Genomic DNA, 25,340 nt, shown 5'->3' with positions numbered 1-25,340 from the left:
GTTTTGGGAAATCTGAAGACAAAAATCAGCAGAAAATCTGATAGCGTGTATGGGGCTTTAGGCTCAGTCATCTTTCTTCGAATTGTGGGTACAACGATAATGCAATTTTTTTTTATAAATGTTGAAATTCCCATTGTGCCATTTTGATACGGATGTGATTTAACCATTGCTTGCGTCACCCCCCTCTTCGGTTTCTTTGATTCCGGTTTGTAATGAATTCACTAACTGGCAGAAAAATGCAGAAGTGCCTGACCTCAATCCAAGGAAATTGTTTATGTCTGGGCACACATTCCAATACATCTTATATGACAATCCTTACAATGTACTTCTGATTGAGGGATCTTTGGCTTTCAATTTGGACCATCAATCCTCACATTTTAATTCAACCCAAAATAATTCCTCAGTTTAAAATTTCTTGCATGGCTTTCCAGTTGTTTTAAAAGTTCTGAATATTTATTTACCAGTTATATTTATAAACAATTATTTTATTAGAAATATTTATAACCAATCAGTTATATTTTTAAATATTACGTTTTAAATATTTATTATTTTATAGTTATACTAATCCCCAAAAAAAAGTGTTTTTTTGTATTGCATACCCCAAACCTCCTAAAAAAATGAATTTGTTTTGTATTAAAATTAAAAACTTGAAATGTATAAATTCTTCTTAAACACCTTTTATGTTGCATTATGATACAATCACCCACATTGTATTATGACATCATTATCATCCACCAATAAAATCATCAAGAAACAAAGATATAAATAAAATATGAATTTATTAACACACATATTGTCATCAAACATGAAATCAGTCAGCATTGTTCAATCCATAAATAATTCTTCATCTCATTATAAATATAAAAATATATAAATAGGAATAGATTTAAGATAAATAAGAGTCTATGTGGCAGATCCCATGGATTCAAGTGTCAGTCATAGAACGGTCTCTGCCAGGGCTAGCAGCACAGAAGCAGTGTCAGTGCCTCCTCTTCTTCTTCAAGTATCCGGTACAGTGTGGCCCCTGGGGGCCCCTTCGTAACAGCAGCAGTCTCTGATCAGACTTGTGCAGGGCTCAGGCTGGGTTCTCTCCCTCTCTTTCATCGTTGGTACATCATCCAGCTGAGGGTGGCATGGTGGATGTGGCCCCCCTGGCTGTGGTTGATGTGGGCCCCTTGGCTGTGATTGGTGAACGGCCCCATGGGCTCTGTGTACACAGGGGGGGAATAGATCTGCAGATCCCCCATGGTCAGCACGGTGGGCAGGCTCTGCTCCTCCTGGATGCCCTCCTCGCAGCAGATCTGGATGAAGACCAGCAGGCACAGCATGTAGAGCCAGCGCAGGGGCCGGTCGGTCTCCGGCTGCGGTAGGTATTTGCGCACCTTGGCCGGGTATTGCACCCTGCGGCTTCTCTTGCCTCTGGGCCCTAGGGTACCCCTTCTGGCCGGCTTGGCAGGTGCAGTTCGTAGCGCCTCCACATCGAAGGTGAAGATCTCGGGGTGGCAGTTCTTGGGCTTCAGGGCCGGTGTGCTGGGCACCGCTCTCTCCGGGTCAGAGGAGGCCGGGCTGGCAGACAGACACAGCTTGGGAAGGGGGGCTCTGGGCCGCACACAGCGCTCTCCGGATTCCAGACACATTATGACGTCACACACACAGCGAGAACGTCTGAGAGCGAGAATGTAAGTGGTGATTGGAGACTGAGCATACAACCAATCCTTATATACTCACTGAGCCCGCCCACCGCCGCTCCGCAACCAATCAGGAACTGCGGGAGGGATGTGCCTGGGAATGCGGGTGGCCGCAGATTGATGGAGCGAGACGTGTCTGGGCGACCTACATTGTGTGTGACCGAGGAGGGGGAGCAACCATCTACACCCGAGGGGGGAACCTTCTACACCCGAGGGGGGAACCATCTACACCCGAGGGGGATCAGAGATATACAATATATACTGAGTGTAGGGCTCAGAGATATATAATATATACTGATTGTAGGGATCAGAGATATACAATATATACTGAGTGCAGGGATCAGTGATATACAATATATACTGAGTGCAGGGATCAGAGATATTCAATATATACTGAGTGTAGGGATCAGAGAAATACAATATATACTGAGTGCAGGGATAAGAGATATACAATATATACTGATTGTAGGGATCAGAGATATACAATATATACTGATTGTAGGGATCAGAGATATACAATATATACTGATTGTAGGGATCAGAGATATATACCGAGTGTAGGGATCAGAGATATACAATATATACTGAGTGTAGGGATCAGAGATATATAATATATGCTGAGTGTAGGGATCAGAGATATACAATATAAACTGAGTTCACGGATCAGAGATATACAATATATACTGAGTGTAGGGATCAGAGATATACAATATAAACTGAGTTCACGGATCAGAGATATACAATATATACTGAGTGTAGGGATCAGAGATATACAATGTATACTGAGTGTAGGGATCAGAGATATATAATATATACCTAGTGTAGAGAAATACAATATATATACTGAGTGCAGGAAACAGAGATATACAATATATACTGAGTGTAGGGATCAGAGATATACAATGTATACTGAGTGTAGGGATCAGAGATATACAATGTATACTGAGTGTAGGGATCAGAGATATATAAGATATACTGATTGTAGGGATCAGAGATATATAATATATACTTAGTGTAGAGAAATACAATATATATACTGAGTGCAGGAAACAGAGATATACAATATATACCGAGTGTAGGGATCAGAGATATACAATGTATACTGAGTGTAGGGATCAGAGATATACAATGTATACTGAGTGTAGGGATCAGAGATATACAATGTATACTGAGTGTAGGGATCAGAGATATATAAGATATACTGATTGTAGGGATCAGAGATATATAATATATACTTAGTGTAGAGAAATACAATATATATACTGAGTGCAGGAAACAGAGATATACAATATATACTGAGTGTAGGGATCAGAGATATACAATGTATACTGAGTGTAGGGATCAGAGATATACAATGTATACTGAGTGTAGGGGTCAGAGATATATAAGATATACTGAGTGTAGGGGTCAGAGATATATAATATATCCCGGGTGCAGGGATGAGAATGGGCAGAGCAGGGACATGTCTGAGAGCTCTGCAATGTACTGTATATTACACGGTTAATAGTTATATAGTCAGGTTGAAAAAGACAGAAGTATATCTAAGTCAACCAATCGAAAAAAAAAGGAAAACCTCCACATACACAATCCTATACCCACAGTTGATCCAGAGGATGATAAAAAAAATAACCTTTATAAAGCATGATCTAATTCACTCCAGTGGGGAAAATATTCCTTCCGTATCCCCTGAAGGCATTCAGCTATTCCCTGGACTAACAATCTCTGCTACTATTATATACATGTTAGTATCCAGTTATATTTTTTGTATTTAGGAATGCACTCAGCTCTTTTTTTTTTTTTTTTTTTTTAAGAAATCTACTAAACCGGACAAAACGAGTTCTTGAGGGAGTCAATTCCACATTTTCACATCTGTGTAGAAATCTTTCCCGATGTGAAGGTTAAATCTCTTTTCCTCCAGACGTGAAGAGTGCCCATTGTCCTCTGTAATGACCTAAAAGGTGAATATCTCTGCACCGAGTTCACTATATGGAATACTTATGTACAATAAAACCTTAGTTTGAGAGTAACTTGGTTTGAGAGCGTTTTGCAAGACAAGCAAAATGTTTTAATACATTTTGACTTGATATACAAGTAGTGTTATGTCACAACTGAGTATAAAAGAGAAGTATTTAGGTTTGGTTCACACAGGGGCAACACGACTTTTGAAGGCAACTTGGACGTGACTTGGATGCGACTTGGACGCGACTTGGACGCGACTTGGACAAGACTTACAACACTACTTTAAGTCACCCCAGGCCAGACGACTTGCCGTGGCCAATCAGAGAATGAGCTCTCAGGGGGGAACTCCTTTTGAGAGCTGATAATTCTCTGAGAGTCGCCTCCGTATAGACGGAGATCCAACTTGGAGGTGACCTCCATTGAAATCAATGGGTACCGGTCGCCTACAAGTCGGATTGAAGTAGTACAGGAACCTTTTCTGAAGTCGGAGCGACTTCAGTAGTGTGCATTAAGACGGCTCTCATTCACTTAGTGCCGGTTCACACTGCAGGCGCGGCGAGGCGTCTCCGACTTGCCTCGCCGCGACCTGCGGCGACCTCAGCGGCGACTTGCAGAGGACTTTCTTTATAGAAGTCAATGCAAGTCGCCCCCGAAGTCGCCCAGAAGTAGTACAGGAACCTTTTTTCTGAGTCGGAGCGACTCGAGTCGCTCCTCTCAGAACGGTTCCATTGTACAGAACGGGGGCGACTTGCGGGAGCGAGGCGAGGCGAGTCGTGTCGCCTCGCATCGCCCGCTGTGTGAACCGGCCCTAACATTGATTTCTACATGTTGTGCGACCTGAGGTGACTTGGGGCGACTTGAAGTCGGATCTGAGTCGCCCCTGTGTGAACCGGCACTTAATGAAGATACAACATTTAGCAACATATTGCTACACTTAGAGACACCTCTCTTCTCTTTTATACTCTGTAGCTCCTGCTGGATTTTTCTTCTAATCCCCTTGTGGAGGCTTCCATTTGTGGATGGACATTTTATGGTTACACAACCTATCACATTGCTATAATCTTTTTATATGGACTATAAACTGAAGGACCTATGAATAAATGGTTGTGGAACGAATAATTTGAGTTTCCATTATTTCTTATGTGGAAATTCACTTTGATATACAAGTGCTTTGGTTTACAAGCATTTTTCTGGAACGAATTATGCTCGCAATCCAAGGTTTTACTTTATTTGTACATGTTGATCATATCCCCCCTTAATCTCCTCTTCTCAAGAGAGAATAAATTCAGTTTCTCTAATCGTTTCTCATAGCTGCTCCTCCATGCCTACTATCAGTTTGGTTGCCCTTCTCTACACTTTCTCCAGTTTCCAGATATCCTTTTTGTGATCTGGTGCCCAAAACTGATCTGCATATTTCAGGAATGAGGATCAAAAAAGGGACATGCCTGAGGGCTGAAAAAAGTATTTCAGATGTCAGGTCAGACTAGGCTGCATCGAGGCTTCAGATGGGCACAGATCAGGCTGCATTGATGGGCACTGACCATTATTTTGCTTCAAAGTGATTTATTTTCCTGAAACATCCCTCTTAAATTGAAGGTGCGTGTTATACGCTGATAAATACGGTGGTCATTGAGGAAACAAATCCTCACAGACCAGACCAAGTATTTTATTTCTTTCATCAGTTTAGACAAGACTTTGATCATCCAGCAGATCCACCATCACAGCAATCCATGAAGCAGCAGCTCACTGTCACTTTCCATCCATTACCAACAATCACTGTGGTTTGACACCTTACCTGCGTCACGGCCTGGGAAAGCCGTCAGGAACTGCGATGACTGATGTAGGTGTGAGGATTTTCTCCAAATAAACACAAAGCTCTTGTATAAGAAACCATCTCATTACTTCCCCAGGATAATTACTTCAATAGAGCCGAGAATGAAATGAAAAGAGTACCCAGACCCCTTCCCACCTCAATACACAATATGAAATATACTGACACGAGACACTAACATAAAATCTTATCATGAGTCGAAATCCTTAACTGCAAAAAGAAAATACACCTGCATTTGAGAATTGTATCACGTTAGGACCTATCCCAAATTTCTGATGTAGTGGCTCCCCCTAGAACTGCAAAGAGTTATTTGCTCTTTTAGTCCAAAGGGATTGGAAATGTAGTAATACCTTATTCCCTGCTCCTGAGGGATTACTCCCAGCTCTACAACCGTTCCTTCAAAGTTGGCCCTCTCCGTGGTCTTGTGGTTCCAGGCTTTCCGATGTCACCATGTTAAATGCAAGACCAGCATGAGAACTGAGGACATCAAGGACCCTCCTTATCCCAGATTAGTGCCAGATCCTAGAGGAACGAGGAATATGGTAAGTATAATTGTTTATTCCAGTGTCCCTAGAACAGGGGGTCTCCAAACATTTCAGTACGAGAGCCACATTGTAAATTTTACAAATATTTGTGGGGCTAAAAAAAAAAAAATCCACATAAGAGTCCCCCTCTACATCAGTGTTCCCATCAGAGTTCCCCTTACATTAAAGTTCACCATTACATCAGGGTCCCCCTTACAATAGAGTCCCCCTTTTCATCAGAGTTCCCCTTACATTAAAGCTTGCCCTTACATCAGGGACCCCTTTACATTAGAGTCCTCCTTTACATCAGGGTCCCCATTAGTGTCCCTCTTACATCAGAGTCCTCCCTTACATCAGGGTCCCTATCAGTGTCCCACTTACATCAGACTCCCTCTACATCAGTCACCTTCAGAGTCCCCAGTTACATAGGTGGTTGAAACAGAGACTATAGGCAACCTCTGCCTACCTTAATCCTCAGTCTGGGCACATTAAAGATATGCCACTGACCGTAGCTTGTGCCATTTTGAAAGTGTTTTATTTGTTAACTTAATACCTGCTAATCCTGCCAGAAATCCAGCGTGCTCATGACTTCTTGCAGTGATCTGACAACAGAGTGCCTCTGGTGCACTGAAATACCAATCAATGTTTTTAGTCTTGCCCAGTTCACCTCTGTAAACTACAGATGAGAGGTGTTTTGTAGTCCACATCAGGAGTGAGGCACTTAGGGTGACAATGTTTACTCCTCCATAGATACAGTACAGTGAGGGAGTGATATCACCCTAGAATAGGAAGTACATTACTGGCTAGATCACCAGGTGAAAAAAAAAGGCAACAAAAAATGCAGCTATCACATCTGAGGTCTGGTAAGCTGTTCTTGGCTTTAGATACACTTCAGGATCTACGTAAAAAAAAAAAAAAATTGCCTGTGCAAATGTGTTAATCATTTGCACAGACATGAGGAATCTTCACCGTAATTTGCTTAGCCTATTTCGTAGGATCCTCTGCGCCATCTAGTGGCAATAATACAGTATTTTTCCTGAGTGGGATATTCCAGGAAAAATACTGCGCTATTGCCACAAGATGGCGCTGACAATTCTAGAAAAATGTGTTGCAAATTTTTATACATAGACCCTATTATGTTAATATTTCTAATCGAGGTCTGCTTTAACAACATTATCTTATATGTCGCTTTTGCAATTTTTAAACAGCATCATATGCGGTATCAAAGATGAATATGATCTAAAAAAAAAAACCCTGATCCAGCTCTGTCTACAGTCTATGTCTGTGCCTGACATTCCTGATGTTACCCTATGACGCTGTTTTAAATCCAGTCTCCATTTACAGCGTCATTAAACTCGGTGTGACTGTTATAACATTATGGCAGTGAGGTCAACGCTGAATTTTTTTGCACGCCATTTATTTTAATGCTGTTGTCACACAATGACTGTGTAAACACATTCAAGATATTTTCGTAGATCCTTTGTACTGGTCACGGGCACTTTACCACGACTAGCAGGTGAAAAGGGACTCTTAGGTCAAAAACTCCATTTACCAGAAGGCCACGTCTTTTGAGTACGACAAAGCCGACCATTGGAGCTTCAAGGCGACGCCAACTTCAAAGACATAAGAAGGTTCCCTTTTCTGCTCAAATTACACTGGCACCTAAATTTCTGTGTACTTCATTACTCGGCATTATCATTCCAGAGGTCGCTGATGAAATCTTTACAATCGTAATGCCTTCTTATGTTGTATCTGTAAATGTAGGCGGTTTGTGATTTAAAGCTGAAAGGCCATCAAAGTCACATTGTTAAATTGCCGACATGAAGAGACATGTCCTTGTTTCTGATGCGTTTAAATTGTGCTGTAAAGGAAACATTTTTTAAAGAATAGGGCAGGCCACACATTATGCATTTTTTTTCCTTCAACCAGGAGGTTGAAGGAATACGCAATTGTTCCAATTCCCTAATGTACATATTTGAGGTAGATGAGGGAATCCTGCCAGTGCACTTATGTGTTCTCACAGCGGGGAGCACTGATCATTCAGAAGAACTTGCCAGGGTTTCAACTTCTGTACAACCTGGGTGTCCATGCATGGATTGAAATTCGGTTGGCCCCTGCTGAACCGGTCTAATTTTGATCCATGTTTGGCCGGCTTAAGCCCCCTAAAATGTAATATTTATAAGTGAAGCTTAGTGGGCTTAGGGTCACCATTAGGGTTGCCACCCATCCGGGATTCACCCAGACAGTCCGGATTTTGATTCATGTGTCCAGGATTCAGACCCCCTGAAACCCGGACATATTATTTAGACTGGACTGTGGCCCCCCAACTTGGGTGTGCCTGGGCACACCCTAATCACCCAGTGTAGTGCAGACACACTTACAGTATGCTCCCCAACTAACCAAGTACCACAACCGCTAAGTGCATAGGCCTCCTTCCTCCCTTCTCTCACTTGCCTCTGAGCGAGTGAGTGCACTATGGTAAGGGGATGTCTGATGTAAGGTGTGCTCTGTGGATTCTGATGTGGGGGGGGGGGCTTTGGGAACCATGATTATTTAAGGGGGAAGGCTAACAATTCTGACGTAAGTTTTGGTGAAACACCCTTACACCAGAGTTCCACACTGTTCCCCCTTCAAAAAAATAAAATAAAATTGGCATGTGCTACTAAAGTGTTTGGGTTGGGCTCGAAGAAAAGGTGGCAACCCTAGTCACCATACATGCTTCAATCTAACTATACAATCTTTGTACTATTACCATTACATTTACCAAACGTGGCCATATGCCAGGTTGCAGCCTCCTTTGTCCCAGGCCTCCAGCCAGCCGCAGATCCATAAACCTCCAATAGTGCCTCCCAGCTCTCATACAGCACAACCAGGACCCTTGAGAGCCCTCATTCACCACAGGGCCTCCCAGCTCCCATACTGCCCTCCAACCTTCCATAGAGACACAGAACACAACCAGGACCCATTATGCCCTGTACACACGGTCTGAAATTCAGACGGATAAGGTCCGATCGGATTATGTTTTTGAAAAATCCAATCATGCGTGGGCTCTATCTGACTTTTTCCATCGGAAATCCCGAAAAAGTTTGAGAGCTGCATCTTTCCAATCGTAGAGAATTCCGACGAACAAAGTGCCACGCATGCTCAGATTAAATTAGGAGACCAAAGCTATTGGCTACTAGCCTCTATGTAGTCCCGTCATACGCAACGAACATCACCTTGTTCCAAACAATTGGATTTTCCGACAACTTTGTCCGACCGTGTGTATGCAACACAAATTTCGTCCAAAATTCATGTGAAAAAATCTGACGGATTGTCCGACCGTGTGTACAGGGCATTAGAGCCCTCAGCCGCCACAAAGCATCCCAGCTCCCGTACTACCTTCCAACCTTCCAACCTTCCATAGAGACATAGAGCACAACCAGGACCTCTAAGAGCCCTCAGCCACCACAGAGCCTCTCAGCCCTCATACTGCCTTCTAACCTCCCATAGAGACACAGAGCACAACCAGGACCCCTTAGAGTCCTCAGCCACCGCAGATCCTCCCAGCTCCCATACTGCCCTCCAACCTCCCATAGAGACACAGAGCACAACCAGGACCTCTAAGAGCCCTCAGCCAACACAGAGCCTCCCATAGTGGCCTTCAACCTGGCCCTCCATCACGGTGCACCCAGGCCTCCTGACAGCCTTCAGCCTCCACAGTGTCCTTCAACCTCCCACAATGATACCCAGCCTCCCACAGTGCTCCCATACTGCTGCAGAGCCTTCAGCCTTCCATAGTACCCCAGCCTTCAACAGTGTCCCACAGTGCCCCCCAACCCCCTTGAGAAACTTCATCCACTAGAGGGTCACCAATGTCTACTACTGTCTCCTTCCCTACTCCACAATCCCCAACCAACCCCCAACAGTGACACCCAGCTCGCTGGATTACCAGCCTGAATAAAAAACAATCTATGAATGGAGGACCGGCCGATACATAAAAGGTCCACCTCTTCTATTCATAAATCACTTTTCATGCACACAAACCTGGCCGCCTCACTTGCATTAGCCAGACTCCCTGGCCAATTGGGTCTCAGAATCCGCTTCCTGATTGACCAGGAAGAGAAGCCTAATAAACGGGCCACAACTGCTTGGGACCATTCTTGATAGATAGGGGAAGCAGGTGATAAGGGTCCACCAGGCACACTTTACTATTTGGCAAGTTTCTGACTGAGAAAGGCACACAGAACAATGAGCATTCCTGCAATATACTTACAGAAAGTGCACTTACTATATATAGATTGTGTGGGCTGATAATCATCTGAATGTCACAATACCTGTTTAGTGAACTATTCTTCAATTTAAAGCTAAATTCTACGCAGATGTAAACTACACCAATCAGTGCAGTTATATAACTTAAAAAAAAAACAGTCAACGTATTTTTAAATTCAACATCCGCCTGGAAGAAAACCATCTGGCTTTTAGGAAAAAACTCAAGACCTTCCTCTTCTAGCTGCTGATCAAAGCTCGTCACAGCGCCTTGAGGCGATTCAGTTCACGTTGTGCGCTATACAAGTATTTCATTCATTCATAAATACCTGAATTTTACTTTGTATCAGCCTCTTAAACCCCTGTATAGCAAAGATCAGACTGGGAGAGGGAGAGGCAGTTCTATGGATTATTTCAGCACAGTGAAGAGCTCATGTGTGGATAGAGAACATGCTGAGAAGAGGAGAGAGCAGAGTGACCAGAGATACCCTATATTACCAAAAGTATTGGGACACCTGCCTTTACACACACATGAACTTTAATGGCATCCCAGTCTTCGTCTGTAGGGTTCAATAATGAGTTGGCCCACCCTTTACAGCTATAAGCATTTCAAGTCTTCTGGGAAGACTGTCCACAAGGTATAGGAGTGTGTCTATGGGAATGTTTCACCATTCTTGCAGAAGCGCTATTGGCACTGATGTTGGACAAGAAGGCCTGGCTCACAGTCTCCACTCTAAGGCCGCGTACACACGCGCGGACTGTTCGCCCAAACACTGTTCAGCGGACAAGGTTGGGCGAACAGTCCGCCCGTGTGTACGCGGCCTTATTCATCCCAAAGGTCTATTGGGCTGAGGTTAGGACAAGTGCCACGCATGCTCAGATTAAATTAAAAGACCAAAGCTATTGGCTACTAGCCTCTACGTAGTCCCGTCGTACGTAACGAACGTCACCTCTTTCCAAACGATCAGATTTTCCGCCAACTTTGTCCAACCATGTGTATGCAACACAAGTTTCGGCCAAAATCCGTCGGAATGTCTGACCGTGTGTACAGGGCATTATTCTTCCCAAAAGTGCAGGCCAGTCAAGTTCCTTCACCCCAAACTCGCTCATCCATGTCTTTATGGACCTTGCTTTGTGCACTGGTGCGCAGTCATGTTGGAACAGGAAGGGGCCATCCCCAAACTGTTCCCACAAAGTTGGGAGCATGAAATTGTCCAAAATGACTTGGTATGCTGACACCTTAAGAGTTTCCTTCACTGGAACTAAGGGGCCAAGCCCAACCCCTGAAGAACAACCCCACACCATAATCCCCCTCCACCAAATGATTTGCACCAGTGCACAAAGAAAGGTCCATAAAGACATGGATGAGTAAGTTTGGATTGAAGGAACTTGACTGGCCTGCACAGAGTTCTGACCTCAACCCGATAGAACATCTTTGAGATGAATTAGAGCGGAGGCTGCGAGCCAGGCCTTCTCATCCAAATCAGTGCCTGACCTCACAAATGCACTTCTGGAAGAATGGTCAAACATTCCCATAGACACACTCCTAAACCTTGTGGACAGCCTTCCCAGAAGAGTTGAAGCTGTTACAGCTGCAAAGGGTGGGCCAACTCAATATTGAATCCTACGGACTAAGACTGGGATGTTATTAAAGTTTATGTGCGTGTGTAAAGGCAGGCGTCCCAATACTTTTGGTAATATATATCCTCAGTCCCAGCTTTCACTGACCAATCACAGGATGAGGGTAGGGAGGAGACCAAGCCGTATTGCTTAAATGCTACAGAGAAAAGTCAGGTCACCAACTTGACTCTGTTGTTTATGTAAATCCCAAGACTGAATGGAAGGAATGAAAAATCCTTTGGCAGTAAAGCTGGCCATACACTATACAATCTTCTTATTCAATTTCCTGTAGATTTACCTTCAACTATGTAGTGAAAGGACCTGCCTGATTGTATACAAATTGAAAGTGTTTAGGGCTGACCTCATATTCTATGGTTTTGGTAAATCTAAAGGAAGATTGTACAAGAAAATTGTATAATGTATTCCGAGCTTTAGAAAGCTCCCGTGTTTGGGGTTTATTTATGTTTTTACTTGTTTGCCTGCAGTTCGGCTTTAACAGTATTCTCACAAGGTGTTTTTTTTTTCAACAAGTTTATAGTATCTGAGTACAATCCTTCTGGAGCATTAGAAGGAGGTTTGCACCTGCACAGAAGCACTGTAAGAAGCCTGCTGAATTTAATGACCAATAATAACCAAGGCTTCAACTAATGTCAACTGAAAGGTCCTCCTGACAATAGTACAAAGTACGTTTTCCTGGATAGCAGAAATCCACTGAATGCTCTTACTCTTTGCCATAAAACGAATACACCTTACTAACCAATCCGTAACTGCTGCTCCTCTCTGCCAATCTCTTCACTGGCTTCCCCTACCCCATTGTATAAAATTCAAAATACTAACCAAAACATACAAGGCCATTCACAACATCGCCCCCAGCTACATGACCAACCTCATCTGCAGATGTCATACAAATTGTCCCCTCCGCTCCTCCCAAGACCTCCTGCTCTCTAGCTCCCTTGTTGCCTCCTCCCATGCTCTCCTCCAGGACTTCTTCAGAGCCTCTCCCATCCTCTGGAACTCCCTGCCCCAATATGTCCAGTCAGCCCCTACCCTGTCCCCCTTTAGGTGATTGTTGAAAACTCATTTATTCAGGGAAGCCTATCCCACCTCCACCTAAGGACTGTACCCAAGTCACTTCCATCAGATGATCCCTCTCCCTTTAGATTGTAAGCTCCGTGAACAGGGTACTCCTGTTCCTTCTTTATTGAACTTTATTGTAATTGTGCTGTCCCCCTTTATATTGTAAAACACTGTGTAAACTGTTGGTGCTTTATAAATCCTGTGTAGTAATAATAATAGTAAAAAAAAAAAATTGTCACACGTGGGAAATTAAAATTGCTAAAACTTGTATACATCAAGGTTACCTTATATGGAGAGATATACGTAGAGATTAGCTTGGGTTTGGTCCAAATCTGTAAGCAAGCATACATAGCTCCCTGATTTTGCGGGACTGTCCCTGATTTTGCGGGACTGTCCCTGATTTCAAGGGACTGACCCTGATTTGGATTAATGTCCCTCTGATTAATGTCCCTCTGTCCCTCATGGTCTGATCTATATAGATGTATATAAAATGCACTTTTTCTCTATCAAAAACTGTTTTCCAGAGCTAAACCTTTCATCTGATTTCTAAATTGCTGCATTTGTAAATTTCAAAAGCCAATATAAAGGAATAGTAGTGGTAAAAAAAAGCACTTGTGGGGACAGTAGAGGGGATCAGGAGTGCTCAGTACATGGGGGGGGGGGGGGCAGGATCAGTAGGGCACAGTACAGGGGGGGATCAGCAGGGCACAGCAGGGGGGGATCAGCAGGGCACAGTACAAGGGGTCAGGAGTGCACAGTACAGAGGGGGGGATCAGCAGTACAAGGGGTCAGGAGTGGACAGTGGGGGGGATCAGCAGGGCACAGTACGGGTGGATCAGGAGGGTACAGTACTGGGATCAGGAAAGCACATTACAGGTTCCAGAATACTGCTCGAGACACAGCAATTCTGGAACGGCTAAGTAAAAAGCGTGACTGTCCCGGCAAATCCAGGACAGAGTTGGCAAATACGTAATACGAGATTATCATGTAGCTGGGGACCCTGGGCAGTGCCCATGCATTAGAACAGCCCTGTTGTGTCCCTAGGCAGCCAACAGCCTAACCCAAAAATCCTGTAATTTAGAGGAGGGAGAGAGAATCTGTTTGTCTTCATTTCCTCCATATGATGATCACATAGGAAGAGTACAGGACCCCTTAGACAATTCCCAGACTAGTATTGCTGCAGTTCTTGGCATGACCAGTAGATGGCAGCTTTGTGCTATTATCATTTCATTGGAACTCACCATGACTTGCTTGCTTTCATATTTCAGCATATTTTCTATTTTAGGAAAGCAATCCTGTAATTAAGTGACAGACTCTTTGGGATAAACCTGTGAGGCAGAGGTCCAGACAGACTGTCACAGATGAGTGGTGAACAATGCACACCACTGCGAATGACAACAGGCATATAAGTGGATAATCCCTCCTTTAGAACATTGTGCCTTTAGGTATATCTTTGTTATTTTACAGGGTATCCTCTCTTCAGACTCTGGAATAACTCAGAGGTCTCTTCCATGCACAAGCTTGAATCTGAGGGTAGTCCACAGAGTTGTAGTCTAAGGTCATTATATCATTAATTCTATGAATTGTAATTGCTGACATTTCACAATATACAATGCTTAGGAGGAACGGCGCCACTGAATATGCAGAAGTAAAAAGGGGACAACTATACATATACAACAAACTATACTAAGAATGTCTGTACCACTAAAAAAACTAATATTATGTGATAAAAATATTATCCACTTTATTAGGGTAACATGACAATATATGGCGATTGGCGAGTAGCAAATAACAGTAAAAATAGCACACACATGGACAGTTAAATACAATCATAACATATCCCCTATCAAAACCCATCCATCAGCCTGAAATTAAAGTGTTACTAAACCCAGGACCCGGCATTCACTATATCTGGTTGTTCACAGAACATGGAAATGCAATTATTTTAGGAACTATAAACTGCTAAATACCTTTTCTTATCAGCAGTATATAGGAGTCTTGTGACTGCTATCAGTGTCTGGTTAAAGCTTGTAGGAGTAGTTTCATACTGCACTGGCTGTCCTATCAGAATGCAGGACCCCTGACCCTCTGTCTGGACAGTGCTGATTGGCCCTGTGCTGATCACATGCACTCTACCAAGAAAAAAAACACTCTTGAGCAATACACACCAAACTGAGCATGTGCAACTTGACTCCAGTAACTCTGTGTTAACTGGACATGTTTTGGGGGCAATGCAAGAAGGGAAGGATCAGAGAAGACAGGATCAAACAGCTTTTTTTACACAATGCAGAGGATTAACCTCTTAAGTTCCACAATGAGAATAACCAGCATTACTGCATATAAAGACTGGTTTTACTGTTGTGGGTTTAGTAACATTTTAAGCTCAATAAAGTGATTGCTGGGAAGCTCAGTAGTCCTATGCTGGAATCAGCCAGGTCACTGTGCATTAAAAGTTCTCACGAATGATAACATCAAAATGCTACAAGGAATACTACACTGAGTGCCCTAAAGCCGTGTAGACACGATCAGATTTTCCGATGGGAAATGTGTATTGACAGACTGTTGGCCTAAAATCCACAGACAAATGTTGGATGGCAGGATTATAAACTTTCCGTTGACTGTTGTTGGATTTTCCTATCGTGTGTACGCAAGTCCATCAAACAAAAGTCCAAAGTACAAACACACATGCTAGTAAGAAAAGAAAAGCTGCAAGTGGTCCGTCTTGTTCTTCTTCATTAATGGGATAATAATGAAGCTGCTTTGCTATTGATACTGATGGAGTTATGGCAAACACATTTTCAAAGGCTTTTTTTTTTTCTAGTGATATCAAGAATAATATTATTATGTTTTTATTTATTTGTGGTGCAAGTTACCACAACACCATTATCCTGTAGTTTTTAAGAACAAAGATACAACTATGTTGGTGTCCCTTGTCAATTTTACATTGTATTTTTTAAAATGTATCTGCCTACTCCCAAACTGTCATTTGAAGTAAAACACATAGCCAAGTATTATTCTCCACATTTTTTTTATTGTGCATTAAAAAAAGAAAACAATTAAAATTAGACATGCTATCTGCCAATAGAACTTAACCAAAAAGTGCATTCTATGCATCCAAACATATAGAAAATATAACAAATAAAATCATTATTCAACCAAAAAATAAAGTAAAAGCCTCATGCATGTGTCCTGCTTCTTAATATAGGGGGTCAACTAAGCCAAGAGTTAGTGAAATCAGGGTTCCGTCACCTGGAGATAATTCCAAAAATCATCCGGATTATTCTCCTGGAGCACCCGCAGGAAAGGCATATGACATAATTGGTCATGATTAATAAAGCAACCAATTTTTGGTCCAAGAAATCCTCCTCCTCCTGTTCCTGGACTGGACTTGGGTCAAGGTAATAACTCCAAGGCCAATAATAAATAACCCGTTATCTCCTCTGATTCCACAACATGTCTGGCTGACGAACGGCCGTTCAGAAACAAACTGAAAAGCACTAAATGAAAAGCGCAAAATTAAAAGCGTCAAATAAAAAGCACAAAATGAAAAGTGCGAATCAACACTCACCAAACTTCTTATGGCTTTCTTTCAACAAAGCCTTTCTTCTTGCCACTCTTCCATAAAGGCCAGATTTGTGGAGTACAAGACTAATAGTTGTCCTGTGGACAGATTCTCTCACCTGAGCTGTGGATCTCTGCAGCTCCTCCAGAGGTACCATGGGTCTTTTGGCTGATTAATGCTCTTCTTGTCAGTTTAGGTGGACGGCCATGTCTTGGTAGGTTGTGCCATACTCTTTCTATTTTCAGATGATGGATTGAACAGTGCTCCATGAGATGTTCAAAGCTTGGGATATTTTTTTATAACCGAACCCTGCTTTAGACTTTTCCACAATTTGGCCTTCATGATGCTGTTTGTTCACTAGGCTTCTCAAACAAACCTCAGAGGGCTTCACAGAACAGCTTTATTTATACTTTATTTATACTGGACTCTATTTACTAATTAGGTGACTGGTAATTGGTTCCACTAGATTTTAGTTAGGGGTATCAGAGTAAAAGGAGGTGAATACAAATGCACGTCACATAATTATTCGTAAAAAAAAATTAGAAAACCATTTATCATTTTCCTTCCACTTCACAATTATGTGCCTCTTTGTGTTGGTCTATCACATAAAATTCCAAGAAACATTTTTTACGTTTTTGGTTGTAAAGGGTATGAATACTTTTTCAAGGCACTGTATATTATGACATATACAACAAAAAATCTGCTGAAAATAAAACCAAATATTATGTGATGAAAGGTGTTATGCACTTTATTCGGGTCAGAACAACCTATATTACAAGCAGCGTATAACAGTACAAATAGTGCACAAAAACATAATATAAAACGTTCCCTAACAAAACTCACCCATCAGCCCCCCAAGTAAGCCCAACAAATGAGTTACTTGAGCCTTGGTTCACATTGATACGAATTGACATGCGATTTGACATGTCAAATCACATGTCAAATTGGCGGCAATAGCACCGTCCTAATCGGAGCCACGCTGCATTTGCCGCACCGATTTCTGTACACCTGCTCAGATGTCTGTGAACTCGTGGCCAAAATCGGGACTGACATCCGCATATAGCTGAACTCGTGCGGCTTCATTCCCGCAGCTCCATGTGAACCTGGGGCAAAAAACGCAATATGTGTCCCATGCCGGGACGACAAAGGTCAGTGCACATTAGGTTCTCATGATGGTACCATGTGAAGGACTACAGGGCAAATAACTGTGCTCAATATCCATAAGAACAACATGAAATACTATACTGCAAGCCCTAATTCTGAGTGTAATGACCGGTGTAATAGGTGGATGGTGCCTCCAGGGTTACTATTCAGAGATAGAGGTAGTACTTCACATGTACTGTGTGTGGCCCCAGGGTCACTCCTGACGCAGCTCCTCTGGCCACAATACACATGCAGGCTGTTCCACCAGTCATTGGACACCATCTGATTGGCCATCTGTGTCCCATTAGGGAGCTGTCCCTTCCTCCCTCCTGTTCTGTAGACCCAACTGGGAGTGAAAGGATATCTTTCCAATGTGAAGGAAAGTCCATCTTAGGCCGCGTACACACGGGCGGACTATCCGTCCAACTAAGTCCGTCAGAGAATCTGACAGACAGTCCGTCCTACTTTTGAATGAACGGACTTGACCACACACGACGAACAGACAGTCCGCTGAAAGCTTGCGCGATGACGTGTACAGCACGTACGACGGGACTAGAAATATGACGTCCAATACACTGCAATGCAACCTTCGGCCGTGTAAATCCTTTCTGAGCATGTGCCATACTTAGTCCGTCCAACTTGCCTACTCACGAGCGGACTGTCCGCTGAAACCAAGTTTGGACGGACAATATTACGGAAATTCCGAAATACTTAGTCCGCCAGACTGTCCGCTGAAAAAGTCCGCTGAAGCCCACACACGAGCGGACTGTCCGCTGAAACACGTTTCAGCGGACCAAGTCCGTCAGACAGTCCGCCCCTGTGTACGCGGCCTAAGAGAAGTGTCCCCATTGGAAGATTTCCCCTCTATTCTTCTTCTCGTGGCAACGCAAGACTTTTACATTTCCTTCAGTTTTTTTTCCCCAGTGATATAGGCGCTTAGGACAATTAGAGTGTAAATCTCCCTACTGGGGAAACAGCAATAAAAACTTGACAGGGGCTCTAATCCCCCTCCATTGTATCCAAATCTAAAAGAAAAGTTTTGCCTTCAGTTCTACTTTAACTCCTATTTTTTATTTTGCTGGGATTCTGTGGACTGTCCTGCAAAGGGTCACTTCACTATGTGAGTGTGAAGTCCATCAGTCAGACATTTCCTGCTCCTGGCAGTGAGAGTTCAGCGCACACAAGACAAATATTTTTCTGCTCTAACACTGGGAGGATTCCAGGATGAGATAACAGAGGGATCCATCATAGAGGAAGTCACACTTCCCACTGGTTTCCTTTGTTCCCATATTGGAGGGATGGCTTTGTTAGCTTGGATCTCCGAAACACAGATTCAGCTTTGATTGGGCAGATCTTCCTAAAGATCTGAGAACATTGTCCAATAAGCTATGACAGTGAAAGAATGCAACAAGGATATTATATGTGAAATTGTCATTAAAAAAAGTACCAGCCATCCACCTTTCCAATGATAGTGCACCTGGCTCCCACCTATCAACCATTCTAGTGACAGTGCACCTGGCTCCCACCTATCAACCATTCTAGTGACAGTGCACCTGGCTCCCACCCATCCACCATTCCAGTGACAGTGCACCTGACTCCTATCCATCCACCATTCTAGCGACAGTGCACCTGGCTCCCACCCATCCACCATTCCAGTGACAGTGCACCTGGCTCCCACCCATCCACCATTCTAGTGACAGTGCACCTGGCTCCCACCCATCCACCATTCCAGTGACAGTGCACCTGGCTCCCACCCATCCACCATTCCAGTGACAGTGCACCTGGCTCCCACCCATCCACCATTCCAGTGACAGTACACCTGGCTCCCACCCATCCACCATTCTAGTGACAATGCACCTGGCTCCCACCATTTCAGTGACAGTGCACCTGGCTCCCACCCATCCACCATTCCAGTGACAGTGCATCTGGCTCCCACCCATCCACCATTCCAGTGGCAGTCTACCTGGATCCCACCCATCCATCATTCCAGTGACAGTGTATCTGGATCCCACCCATCCACCATTCCAGTGACAGCACAACTGGCTCCCACCCATCCACCATTCCAGTGACAGTGCACATGGTTCCCACCTATCCACCATACCAGTGACAGTGTACGTGGCTCCCACCCATACACCATTCGAGTGACAGTGCACCTGGTTCCCACCCATCCACCATTTGAGTGGCAGTGTACCTGGCTCCCACCCATCCACCATTCTAGTGACAGTGTACCTGGCTCCCACCCATCCACCATTTCAGTGACAGTGCACCTGGCTCCCACCCATCCACCATTCCAGTGGCAGTGCACCTGGCTCCCACCCATCCACCATTCCAGTGACAATGCACCTGGCTCCTACCCATCCACCATTCCAGTGACAGTGCACCTGGCTCCCACCCATCCACCATTCCTGTGACAGGCTACCTGGCTCCCAATCATCCACCATTCCAGTGACAGTGTACCTGGCTCCCACCCATCCACCATTCCAGTGACAGTTTACCTGGCTCCCACCCATCCACCATTTGAGTGAAAGTACACCTGGTTTTCACCTATCCACCATACCAGTGACAGTGCACCTGGCTCCCACCTATCAACCATTCTAGTGACAGTGCACCTGGCTCCCACCCATCCACTATTCCAGTGACAGTGCACCTGACTCCTATCCATCCACCATTCCAGTGGCAGTCTACCTGGCTCCCACCCATCCACCATTCTAGTGACAGTGCACCTGGCTCCCACCCATCCACCATTCCAGTGACAGTGCACCTGGCTCCCACCCATCCACCATTCCAGTGACAGTGCACTTGACTCCTATCCATCCACCATTCCAGTGGCAGTCTACCTGGCTCCCACCCATCCACCATTCTATTGACAGTGCACCTGACTCCTATCCATCCACCATTCCAGTGGCAGTCTACCTGGCTCCCACCCATCCACCATTCTAGTGACAGTGCACCTGGCTCCCACCCATTCACCATTCCAGTGACAGTGCACCTGGCTCCCACCCATCCACCATTCCAGTGACAGTGCACCTGGCTCCCACCCATCCACCATTCTAGTGACAATGCACCTGGCTCCCACCATTCCAGTGACAGTGCACCTGGCTCCCACCCATCCACTATTCCAGTGACAGTGCACCTGGCTCCCACCCATCCACCATTCCAGTGACAGTCTACCTGGCTCCCACCCATCCACCATTCCAGTGACAGTTAGGGTTGCCACCTGTTCGGGATTCACCCGGACAGTTCGGGTTTTGAACCTTGTGTTCGGGTTTCAGGCAGGCTGAAACCCGGACACATAATTCAGACCGGGCTGTGACTCCCCAAGTAACCAAGATAGTCACACACAAATCTGTTGCCATCCGGGCGCTGTGGTGTCTGTATGGGGGCAGGTTTGGCATCACTGGGTGGGTGGGTGGGGGCAGGTTGATGATGTCAGCAATAGCAATTTAGCCACAAACACTGTAGCATGCTATGCTCACCACATGACTACCCAAAGGTGTCCCAGGCTGCTAAAATGTTCGGGTTTGGCTTGAAGAAAAGGTGGTAACCCTAGTGACAGTGCACCTGGCTCCCACCCATCCACCATTCCAGTGGCAGTCTACCTGGATCCCACCCATCCATCATTCCAGTGACAGTGTATCTGGATCCCACCCATCCACCATTCCAGTGACAGCACAACTGGCTCCCACCCATCCACCATTCCAGTGACAGTGCACATGGCTCCCACCTATCCACCATACCAGTGACAGTGTACGTGGCTCCCACCCATACACCATTCGAGTGACAGTGCACCTGGCTCCCACCCATCCACCATTCGAGTGGCAGTGTACCTGGCTCCCATCCATCCACCATTCTAGTGACAGTGCACCTGGCTCCCACCCATCCACCATTCCAGTGACAGTGCACCTGGCTCCCACCCATCCACCATTCCAGGGACAATGCACCTGGCTCCTACCCATACACCATTCCAGTGACAGTGCACCTGGCTCCCACCCATCCACCATTCCTGTGACAGGCTACCTGGCTCCCACCCATCCACCATTCCAGTGACAGTGTACCTGGCTCCCACCCATCCACCATTCCAGTGACAGTTTACCTGGCTCCCACCCATCCACCATTTGAGTGACAGTGCACCTGGTTTCCACCTATCCACCATACCAGTGACAGTGCACCTGGCTCCTACCTATCCACCATTCTAGTGACAGTGCACCTGGCTCCCACCCATCCACCATTCCAGTGACAGTCTACCTGGCTCCCACCTATCCACCATTCTAGTGACAGTGCACCTGGCTTCCACCCATCCACAATTCCAGTGACAGTGCACCTGGCTCACACCCATCCACCATTCCAGTGACAGTGTACCTGGCTCCCACCTATCCACCATTCCAGTGACAGTGCACCTGGCTCCCACCCATCCACCATTCCAGTGACAGTGCACGTGGCTCCCACCCATCCAGCGTGACAGTGCACCTGGCTCCCACCCATCCACCATTCCAGTGACAGTGCACCTGGCTCCCACCCATCCACCATGCCAGTGACAGTGCAGCTGGCTCCCATCTATCCCCCATTTCAGTGACAACGCACCTGGCTCCCACCTATCCACCATTCCAGTGACAGTGCACCTGGCTCCCACCCATCCACCATTCCAGTGACAGTGTACCTGGCTCCCACCCATCCACCATTCCAGTGACAGTTTACCTGGCTCCCACCCATCCACCATTTGAGTGACAGTGCACCTGGTTTCCACCTATCCACCATACCAGTGACAGTGCACCTGGCTCCTACCTATCCACCATTCTAGTGACAGTGCACCTGGCTCCCACCCATCCACCATTCCAGTGACAGTCTACCTGGCTCCCACCTATCCACCATTCTAGTGACAGTGCACCTGGCTTCCACCCATCCACAATTCCAGTGACAGTGCACCTGGCTCACACCCATCCACCATTCCAGTGACAGTGTACCTGGCTCCCACCTATCCACCATTCCAGTGACAGTGCACCTGGCTCCCACCCATCCACCATTCCAGTGACAGTGCACGTGGCTCCCACCCATCCAGCGTGACAGTGCACCTGGCTCCCACCCATCCACCATTCCAGTGACAGTGCACCTGGCTCCCACCCATCCACCATGCCAGTGACAGTGCAGCTGGCTCCCATCTTTTCCCCATTTCAGTGACAACGCACCTGGCTCCCACCTATCCACCATTCCAGTGACAGTGCACCTGGCTCCCACCTATTCACCATTCCAGTGACAGTCTACCTGGCTCCCACCTATCCACCATTCCAGTGACAGTGCACCTGGCTTCCACCTATCCACCATTCCAGTGACAGCGTACCTGGCTCCCACCTAACCACCATTCCAATGACAGTGTACCTGGCTCCCACCCATCCACCATTCCAATGACAGTGTACCTGGCTCCCACCCATCCACCATTCCAATGACAGTGTACCTGGCTCCCTCCCATCCACCATTCCAATGACAGTGCACCTGGCTCCCACCCATCCACCATTCCAGTGACAGTCTACCTGGCTCCCACCTATCCACCATTCCAGTGACAGTGCACCTGGCTCCCACCTATCCACCATTCCAGTGACAGTGTACATGGCTCCCACCTAACCACCATTCCAATGACAGTGTACCTGTCTCCCACCCATCCACCATTCCAATGACAGTGTACCTGGCTCCCACCCATCCACCATTCCAGTGACAGTGCACCTGGATGTGTAATGAAAGGGGGGTATTTGGGGGGGAGAGACTTTCTGCTGTGGGGGGGGGGGGGCAATATATGTTAAGAGGAGGAATTGGGGGTTGTTCTGGGAGAGGGGATTGGCGGGAAGTAGGAGATGGGGGAGATTTTTGGTTAGGCGGAGGGCTTCAGGGGGAGAGTATTCGTGCTGGGGTGGGGGTGATTTGGGTAGGGGAATTTGGGCTAGAAGGGGGAGAGGGGCGATTGAGGCGAGTATACAGATTACTAGTGCTGGATCTTTTTTGGAGAGGAGAGTGGTGATCTTTGCTGGCTGGATGGAAAAAAAAGTGTGTGTGTGTGTGTGTGTGTGTGGGGGGGGGGGGATATTGCTTTCAGGGGGAGTCAGGTATGGACAAGAATACTAAAAAGCTCCGGTATTTAGTGGACGGAGACAATTGCCATGACATGAATCGGGTAAGCTGTGTCTTTAGCAAGTTTATAGAAAAGTGGAATCTTCCTGGCTTGGCTCCAGGCTAAAAGATTAACAAGACTAAAGAATTAAATCCCTTACATGTAAAGCCGCCATGAATTTATGGAAACAGTGCTCTATTTATAGACTTGATTGTATTATAACTATAAATAGACATAAAGTATCAAAGGCCATTAAAACATATACACTGGAATAACATTCAGGGCATTATTAGATTAAAGTCAATGGATTGCTGATGATAGCTGTATTACATTATGTTCCTTAAAGTTGAACTAAAGGCAAAGGAAGGGTTAGAACCCCTGTACCCCTGTCAGCTTTTTTTTTTTTTTTTGCTCTCTATGTCCAATTGGGGAATTTTCTCTTCACTTCCTGTCCCATAACCAAAACAGGAAGTGAGAGAAAATCCCTCAATCCTTGGTTGTCACCAGAACTAGTGTCCAGTGTTTTTTTTCTTTATGGGATCAGAGGAACGGGCACCTAAAAAAGATCTGTTGCGGGTGGGATGTTTTTTTTCATTCTTTGAGGCTGGGTTTACATATGTGCCGCCGCGGGTTCATGCCTGGGGTGCGATTTAGGTCCGAATTTTTGTCTGAATTTGCATCTGAACCGGACCCAAACACGCACAGGACCCTTTTGAAAACTGCCCTGTGGCCGCCCCGGACATTTATGAACCAGTTCCATTGAGAGCCGGTCACACTCGCCTGTCATGCAGATTGGATGCGGGGAAACTAGGGTTGCCACCTGTCTGGGATTCACCCGGACAGTGCGGGTTTTGAATCTTGTGTCCAGGTTTCAGGCAGACTGAAACCCGGACACATTATTTAGAAGGGCTGTGGCACCCCAAGCAACCAAGATAGTGACAAACAAATCAGTTGCCATCCGGAAGCTGCAGTGGCTGTCTGGGGGCAGATTTTGCATCACAGGGGGGCCGGTTGATGATGTCAGCAAGAGCTACAGTGCCTTGCGAAAGTATTCGGCCCCCTTGAACTTTTCAACCTTTTGCCACATTTCAGGCTTCAAACATAAAGATATAAAATTTTTATTATTTGTGAAGAATCACCAACGAGTGGGACACAATTGTGAAGTGGAACGAAATCTATTGGATTTTTGAAACTTTTTTAACTAATAAAAAAATGAAAAGTGGGGCGTGCAAAATTATTCGGCCCTCTTGCGTTAATACTTTGTAGAGCCACCTTTTGCTGCGATTACAGCTGTAAGTCGCTTGGGGTATGTCTCTATCAGTTTTGCACATCGAGAGACTGAAATTCTTGCCCTTTCTTCCTTGCAAAACAGCTCGAGCTCAGTGAGGTTGGATGGAGAGCGTTTGTGAACAGCAGTTTTCAGCTCTTTCCACAGATTCTCGATTGGATTCAGGTCTGGACTTGACTTGGCCATTCTAACACCTGGATACGTTTATTTGTGAACCATTCAGGCATGTACTGGCCATCGGGACCACAGGGAGTTTCCCGGTGGGCCGATGGCTCAGTGGGCTGGTCAGGTGCAGTCCTGGTG

The 25,340-nt window shown here is 45.5% G+C and overlaps 1 protein-coding gene across 1 annotated transcript; it reads right to left on the bottom strand.

The window, feature by feature from the left end:
* Positions 1-762: 762 nt before the first annotated feature.
* Positions 763-1,697, bottom strand: IER3 (immediate early response 3). The gene has a single exon (XM_077476156.1). The coding sequence runs from the start codon at positions 1,635-1,637 to the stop codon at positions 1,101-1,103; it is 537 nt and encodes a 178-aa protein (XP_077332282.1). The 5' UTR covers positions 1,638-1,697; the 3' UTR covers positions 763-1,100.
* Between the last annotated feature and the right edge of the window lie 23,643 nt (positions 1,698-25,340).

Source organism: Lithobates pipiens, unplaced genomic scaffold (assembly GCF_037356315.1).
Source record: "Lithobates pipiens isolate NorthernLeopardFrog02 unplaced genomic scaffold, aLitPip1_a1.2 Scaffold_1, whole genome shotgun sequence".
NCBI lineage: Eukaryota > Metazoa > Chordata > Amphibia > Anura > Ranidae > Lithobates > Lithobates pipiens.
This window is presented reverse-complemented; position numbering and strand designations above follow the sequence as displayed.

Coding starts and splice junctions, on each gene's coding strand:
- IER3 (XM_077476156.1), bottom strand. CDS start 1,637: ATGTGTCTGGAATCCGGAGAGCGCTGTGTGCGGCCCAGAGCCCCCCTT.